Genomic DNA, 8,726 nt, shown 5'->3' with positions numbered 1-8,726 from the left:
CGTCCCGTTGCTGAGCAAGGATTACCTTTAACTTTCCTTTAAGTTGACGACAACCAGCGGTAAGATCTATGGATATGGTAGTTTGTGAAAATTGGGAGAGTTTGTTTTTAACAGTTGATAACTTACCTGTATAAGGTGTATGTTTAGTAGGACAAAGAGATCTCTATTGTTATCGGTATTACAAAAATATCACTAGGTGACGCTGCATAAATTAAAAAACTATACACTAAAACAATTTAAAATAATTTTAAAAATATAAATTTTTATTAAATATTATTATAAAATAATTTTATACATAAAACAACATGACAATAATATATTATAACAATATTAATATATTTTAAGTGACTCTTCCTCTTTATTGTTATAAACTTTGTCCTCCGCCTCCATTTTCATCTTCATTCCCTTTGTCCTCATTTTTGCCGTCTTCATTCCTTACTTCTTCCTCCTCCTTTTCCTCCTCGTTATCACTTCCCGGAGCCCATGCATTTTAGAAAAATTCAGTGTCACTTAATCTTCTTTTTTTAGCGTTATTTTCACCATTCAGTCTTTCTTTTTCGTTGATCAACTCTGGAGTACGCGGCCTTCAATGCTTTCTGAGTGGCCAACTTATATTCTTCATCTGTCATCTCCAGATACATATTTTGAAGAGCGTCTAAAAAGAGAAAATTAAAAGCAAGTTAATATTCCTTGAAGAACAAAGAAATTAAAAATTTTAATAATTAATGGGTACGGATACCAACGTCGTAAACCGTACGTTATTCGTAAACGGAATATTTGTTTTTTAGAACTTTTTCTGCCATTCTGTCCTTCCCATACTACATCGGTCAGAAGGTCATCTGTCATCAGCCGGTTACCTCGCAGAATCTCCCTCACATTCTCGGTAACATTGGTTCTTCTGTTGAATGAATCCAACCATTTTCTCTGCAAAAATAAATAATATCAAGATAAACTACAACAAAAATATAAAATAAACAAATAAAGTAATCGTAACTATTTCTTCCATCACTAATTCTCATGCAAATAATAATACTTTCTTGTTCAGTTTTTTGGGTCGAATTATTAACAATTACTGATTGAATACACAATTTATTTGGTATTTTAATGATTCAAGATCATAAAAATTTCATTATTGCTCATTTTTAACTTGAAAATTTAAAAATATTGTTTAAAAATTTAGACATTTCGAATACTCAATACGAAAATGTCATAAATTATATGGGTCTTATTAGTAAATCGACTTTTTACTTTTTTTTTCACAATTTTGCATTTATAATATTCTCCGGATCATAAATACTCATTGGAAAATATTGACAACCGGTCTCACTACACACAGTGTACTTCTGTACATATGCATGAGAATAATTTTAATTTTATCGTTTCTCAATACTTTTCAATCGGTATTTTTAACCAAGGTAATTTCATTAATCATTTACCAATTTTTCTCGTTCCTCCTCCGAACACTTATCATATTTTTTTAGTTCTTTGAAGTTTTTAAAAGGGATGAAAGCAGGCTTCTGAAATACCGTACTGGGAGTAGTCAACTGAAATACTTACGTCACTTATATATATAAGGAATATATGAATATAAGGATTGTAAAATCTGATGAATCCCTTTTAGCATTCCTAGAATTTGTGGGCCTTCTTTGGATTGCAAAATTACTTGTTTTGTTTGTGAAGGCATGATTTTCTTAACGGGTGTAATATTCACCTCCCGCGCCTTTTTTGGTGATTCATTCTCCTAAAATATAAATAATCGGAAAATAATCATATTATTTTGTGACAGGGAATTTAAATTCCCGCGCGGGGTTTGTGTCACTGTTATCTTGTCTCGGTATGTAGGGACTACTCCGTCCCTTCTGAGCGTGAGTAGCTAGTTGTAAGACTCGTCACCTGGTCGTACGGGTCGCTAAGTCCCCACCGCTATTCCCCAGAAAATCTAAGCGGGAACGAGATAATGGGAAAATTCGAGAACCTGAGAGAGAGGTTATAAAAGAGCCGGCGAAGACCAAAACAGCACCTTTTTGGCGGACGAGACTTGTGGTTGTACAGTGCTCAGTGACTTACCATCAAAAGAAATGTAAGTAGAAATTTGCTCGAGGCTTCACGAAAAAGGAACGAAGCGAGCCGTTATATTCTAATTCTTTATTAAAATTTCATTCCGTCAGGCCGTTAGGCTGACGAATTTGTATTTGATCCGTTATTTATTTATCGGCTTTTACAGAGATAATTTGTACGAGAGAAAATAAAGATCGAGGAGACGAGGAAAGAATTGACGGACTCGAGAAGCTGAAGGAAGTTGCTGTTCACAAAACTTTACTTGCTCTGGGACAAACCCCATCGTTGACAGAATTAATTGGAACTTCAGGTAAATTGGTTATTCAGGCCATTCTAATCGTCATTAGGCCGAATTAACCAATCTAAGTTTTGATTAAGAATAAATATAATCGTCTCGGGTAGTCTTTACGTATTAGCAAATTCCAATCGAGTTAAGTTCATCAAGGTCATTTAGTAATTAAGACAATAGAACTATAAACATTTATTAAGTAGATAGATAGATAGATAGATAGATAGATATTTATTTGTATGCCAAGGCTTATAATGGCCAAATGGCAAATACAAAATTACATATTTGATAACATACAGTACAAATAATGGTGAACATTATTAACTTATTTTTATGTAAGGATTAAAACATTGCGTAAATCTAGATTTTGATCCAACTGAGATGCTAATTTAACAGAAAAAATAAAAAAATAAAAATAAAAATAACCTCATAGGTTACTCACATAAGAGATGAACTATGGACTACCATCATTATATCTTATAATGATTTACTTAATATATTAGCGTACGATAACTTAAATATCTAATTTAAACAAGTAGTCAAATAGTTTATTCTTAAATACTTCAAGACTAGTTGCATTTATTATATCATTTGGTAATTCTTCCCAGAGACGGATTGCAGTAATAACAAACGAAGTCTCATAATAAATTGTACAATAATTTGGCATTTTAAAGTTAACGTTGTTTTTCTTTACTGCCAATCTTTCTGATCTTCTTACATTCGTATCTTCAATGAACAATTCACGCAGATAACTGGGTTTACCAACAAGTAATAACTTATAAAAATAACAGCCTAAAAATAGATACGACGACTTTTGATGCTAAGCCACCCTAGTTCACGCCTATAGGGTGTTATGCGTTCATCTCGTTTTAAATTATAAATGAATCGAATAGATGAATTTAAAGAACGTTGTAATTTTTGTCATTTTCAAAGTTTGAGCTTGTTAATACTATAGAACAATAATCGATAAGAGGTAAGATGGTAGCTGACACTAATAATTTCTTAATATCAATCGTGTAAATGTTCTTTTTAGTTTAAGACTATATAATGCTGAATTTATTTTACTAATTGTTTTTGATATATGAAGATTCCAAGACAGTGTGTTTGTAATATGAAGTCCCAGACACTTGGCCGACTCTGTAAAGGGAATCTTTATACCATTAACAATAATAGGTGGTAAAAAGTTTTGTTGAATACTTTTTAATTTTCCACTCGAACCTAAGAGCATAGCTTTTGTCTTATTTACATTGATTTCTAGACCATTATCTTTAGCCCAATTAGCAACTGCTTGAGCATCAGTAGTTATTTGTCTGATTGCATCGTGTAACTGGAAGTAATGGAAGTGTAAATAAATATACTTATCGTCTGCAAAGAGTCCATGTCTTGAATATATGAGTTGTTTTGCAACTGAGTTCATGACTAACAGAAACAAAATGGGTCCTAAGACTGAGCCTTGAGGTACTCCAGAAGTAGTTTCTATGAATTCAGTTGGTAAACCATCATTATTCAAGACTGCTTGACTTCTATTTGTTAAGTACGAAAAAAACCAGCTTACAGTTTCAACAGAAAAACCAAGTTCTATTAGGGTACTCAATATTACTCTCGGGTTTACATAATCAAATGCTTTTGTTAGATCAAAGAGAACTAATAATGTCAGTTTGCCGGAGTCCATGCTACTACTAATGTCATTTATAAGTTTTAGTAAAGCTGATTGTGTGCCATGATGCTTACGAAAGCCTGATTGAAATTTATCTAAATACTCATTTTCGTCAAGATAATTCACTAGCTGATTTGCAACAATTCTCTCAAACACTTTACTTAAGTGGGATGTGTTTGCTATTGGGCGAGTATCCGATAATGTGCGTGGGGAGTAATTTTATTTAAAGGGATAATAAATATTTTCTTCCACGCCGATGGGAAGATACCTGTTTCCAAAGATTGATTAAAAAGAGCGGTGAGAAATATAGATATTTGAGGGAAAAAATTTTTTAACCATCTAAGATCTAAACCATCAGGACTCTGACCTTTTGATTTTTACGGTAATGTGTAGTGCCTTTGTAACATCTACAATGTCTATTTTTGACCAGCTAAAGGTGGTTTGAACATTACTAGAGTATAAGGAAGGTAGCACATTTAGGTATCCAAGATCACAAGGTGGATGCTTTCGAACAATATTTGCAAAATATTCATTTAGTTCCACCGCATCAAAATGGTTCAAGGGAGTGGACGATGAATTTTTTACAAGACCAAGATGCTTCAACTTGCTCCACACACTAGCATCACTTGGTAAATTTATCAGACAATTTTTAAGGTAATTTTCTCGGGCATGGTTAAGCTCACGTTTTAACTCTTTTCTCCTAGCTTTGAAAAGTACGAACAGATTTGTATCATTTAATCTCCTTGCACGCTTATATAACGCATTTCGTTCCTTACATTTATTTTTAACTCTTTAGTTAACCACGGATTTGGAGGTTTATTTACTTTGCGTGTTCTCAAGGGTGCAAATTCGTCTAGTGATGCTAAGGCATTATCTATAAAAATATTGAGTAGTTGATTTGGGTCATCATACTCTAACGAATCCATACCTATGTTTAGAGAGCGCATGAGTGAGTTTGCTAGATCATTATGATTTTTATCAGAGAAGGAACGAAACTTTACTTGTTTTTCCCAGCGCTTTGGTAAGTTAAGTAAATATTCGCAGACTAAATAATCATGACCATTCATAAATGGCTGATGTGATTTAAAATAAGCTCCCTGTTTAGATTTATTATCTAAGAGAATCACATCTAACCAAGTCTCATTGTTATTGGTATGATGTGTCGCTCCATATGGAACACAATGAAGTGATTGTTCTGATATATAAGTTTTTAGATGATTAGAAACGTAAGAAGAACTAAGCAAATCACAGTTTAAGTCCCCTGTAATCACAAAGTTCTTAAACCGGATTGCATATTTGTTAAAATTATCAAAGAATTCATGTAAAAGATTTCCAGCTGGTCGTCTATAAATGACAGATAGTAGTAGATGGACACCAGACGGTGAGATAATATCGAGTATGAGATATTCAGGTTGATTTAGATGGTCAGAAACAGAGACGTAAAGAACTTTTGCCTTCAAGGAGTTATGAACCAGACAAGCAACCCCCCCACCTTTCATGGGTCGTCCAGTATCTGGGTGAGTAAGTTTTCGATCTCTTCTAAAAATAATAAAATCTTTAAGGTTAAACACAGAGTTATCATAATTATCTTTAAGCCAAGTTTCAGTTAACGTAATAATGTCTGGTTTAATTTCAGCAACTAAACTTAAAAATTCTGCTATGTGACTATTTAAACTATTTATATTTAAACTCAATAACTTTAAGGATAATGGTTTTTGACTTTGAGGCTCAGTTAGATCAATATGACGCTAATCAAGATTATTAAGATCTGCTTCAGAGTAAATTTTGATTTTTTCTGAAGAATCATCTTTTTTACAAAAATAAAACCGTCTCGCACCCATACATACTTATACTTTAATTCATTCATTTTGTTTTTTACAATTAGTAATAGTTTATAAGTTTCAGGATGTAGAAACTCATTGAGAAATATGTTACCCCTATAAGAATCACCGACAATAGTCGAGAAGACTTTTCTTATAGGTAAAATTTTTAGTTTACGTCTGGATTCTAAAATAAAATCACGGACTTGAGGTGACCTAAGTTTAAGTATATAAGAATGCGAGATTGGTTTATTACTATTATTATTTATATTAGCACTTCCATTACTACTAGTAGAATTTGATTTTTTATCTATTTTACGTATACTTAATATATCTTGTTTCAAATCAGTTATGCTTAGCACTTCTAAAACTTTATCAGCAATGTCTATAGGCGATAATTTCGTTGCCACTGGTTCTGGAACGCCGGATATGATTAATTCTGATGTTTGTTGAACGACGGTCGAGGGAGTCATCAATGTCTGCGACGTTATTGCCATGATTCTTTCCGATAAAACTTGTGAATTTGCTATAGTTTCATCTTCAAGCTTTTTAACTTTCGAATTCAGTTCTGATATTGTTTTTGAATTTCTAGTTAAATTCGATGTTAACCTGTCAACTTGGTCTTTAGTCTCAGATTGTTTACCATGTAAATCATCAAGGCGCTTATTTATACTATCAAACTTTGACGATAATTCATTGAACTTCTTTGTGATATTAGGTATTTCAGAGAGCGACTGAGAATGAGTCGACAAGGTTTCCATCAAGAGTGTTAATTTTTCATCTGTTTATTTGTTAAACCAGCCATCCGGTAATTTATTTTGCGACTCGGAACTTGTTGCTCCAGAATTTTGTTCAAACATTGTAACTGTAGAGGTGGTCGGAGAATCAAACACTGAGTCACTCACAGGTGATAGTAAAAATGCTGGTGACGTAGGAGAGGATACACTTGGCCTTTGAGTTGTTTTTGAGACTAAAGTTGGAGAATTTGCTGATGATTTTGCTGATTTATAGCTTGAAGTTGAAGAGTTATTATTTGAATTCACAGATTTAAGAGTGGCAAGGCGATTATTTTTATCTGTGAGTTTGAGTCCAACCGTTTTAATAAATATCCAAACTTATTTCTACAACAACATTCCGATGGTAGTTTGTTTTTGATGAAATCACGTAAACAACTTGGGTGAAATGATTTTCCACAAATATCACAGCTATACGGAGTTCTTACGCTGTTTTTACATTTGAAGCACTGATCGGAAAGTATTGACATAACACTGAGACAGTTTAAAACAAGGCACTCACTTCAGTAGAAAAGATTTGCTTGTTTATGTACCTATTGACATAATGACGATTTATATAGTTTGTTTACATTTACTATGAGGTTGATTTGACAGTTACACTGAGAAAAACAAATGTGACACGCACGATATTTGGTCACTAATACAATAATGTATAGCATGAACTTATACACAGAAACATTAACTGTTGACTATGGACAGCGATGCGCGTAGGCGATGCGCTGCGAGATAGTAATACTTAACCTCGTATCACTCACAACAGTTTTCAAAATACAAAAAATGCAGATATATTAATTATTCAATATTATAAAGTCTTGATTAATATCTCTAATTATAGAGTAAATTTTTATACACAAGATGATATTTAATGTATTTCAGTTACTTTCACTATTATAAGGATTTAAATAAAATTTCTAAGAGCAGTAAATTCTACGTGCTACTAGTACTACTATTTATACTATAATCAAGCATAATTAAGTAACTGCAAATGAGAAATTAAATAAATTCAATTCGGTCTTTTGTTTATAATTATCAAAAATTTATTTAAAAATTAGTTCAGAAAATTTGATAATAAATTTGAATAAGTACGTAGTTTAGGATAAAGGTCATTTATAGTCATGTGTTAAATTCTTGGAAATTGTGGAAGTATAAATTAAGGCCGTTTGGCTAAATTTAATGAAACAATTTTAATTATTTAGTTTGATGAAATTTGGGAATTAGTAAATTGTTAAAGAAAATTTGTCAAAAGATATTTAGTGAAATTTAGTGAATTTTAGTTGAAGAATTTTGATTGAGAAATTCGGAGAAGTAATTCTGTAGATTTTGTGAAATGAATAATTTAGGGAAACCGACAAGAATTAAATTTTTGAGAAAACTGTTAATGAATTTAGTTGAGAAATTTTGTAATGAATTAAATTAGTGAATTTGGTTTTAATTGAGAATCCGTCAGGTTGACGTGGAATTGGGAAAAGTGATATGCCGTCAGGTTGACGAGGAGAAATTTAGATTTTTGAGGTATTCCGTCGGAGTGACGAGGTTGAATAATTTGGTTAATTAGTTGTAGGAAAAATTGGCAAAGGCCAACGTAGGTGAGAGGTTCTCACGATTAAGTTAGATTAAGATTGTCGAATAATTGGCAAGGGCCAACGTAGGTGAGAGGTTCTCACAATTAAGTTAATTTTAAGGATATTGTTAAGTTTGTAGATTTGGTGGAATAAATCAATTTTTATTTTTATAAATAGTTTTTTTTTTAGTTTATTTACAGCCTTTTCTCGGACTTCTCACGACCCTGTCTTTTCCTCTCATGCTTCCCCGGTTTCTGGGACACCGTGTCTAAAATCCCAGTGGCGCCCTTTCTAAAGAGGAAAGGGGTAGCTAACTGGACCTGGGCTAAACCCCACGGTTACAATTTCATTACAATAATAGATAATAAATACCTTGTTATCAGGTTTTTTCGCTATTGAATGGCGAGGAGATCGCTCAGGCAATAGATCCATTTTCTCAGCTGCTTTCTCGATTTATGTCCGGAGTAACTGGACGTGACAATTGACTCTGGTATTAAAAAAAAAAATTTATTATAATTATAATTGATTTTATTACTATACTATTAT

General features: G+C 32.5%; 1 protein-coding gene across 1 annotated transcript in view; it reads right to left on the bottom strand.

Annotated features, from left to right (window-relative positions):
• Positions 1 to 364: 364 nt before the first annotated feature.
• The window catches only part of LOC141528834 (uncharacterized), a 141,497-nt gene continuing 133,135 nt past the window's right edge, over positions 365 to 8,726 (bottom strand). The window contains exons 2-5 of the mRNA XM_074245087.1: positions 8,553 to 8,667; positions 744 to 924; positions 541 to 655; positions 365 to 470 (exon numbers count right to left, since the gene is read on the bottom strand). Of these exons, the coding sequence (XP_074101188.1) occupies positions 365 to 470; positions 541 to 655; positions 744 to 924; positions 8,553 to 8,612 (462 nt within the window). The 5' untranslated portion in view covers positions 8,613 to 8,667. The remainder of the gene's footprint in view (positions 471 to 540; positions 656 to 743; positions 925 to 8,552; positions 8,668 to 8,726) is intronic.

This window comes from Cotesia typhae, unplaced genomic scaffold, assembly GCF_013202065.1.
Source record: "Cotesia typhae breed Kobodo isofemale line unplaced genomic scaffold, CoteBio_Ctyphae contig_44, whole genome shotgun sequence".
Lineage (NCBI taxonomy): Eukaryota > Metazoa > Arthropoda > Insecta > Hymenoptera > Braconidae > Cotesia > Cotesia typhae.
This window is presented reverse-complemented; position numbering and strand designations above follow the sequence as displayed.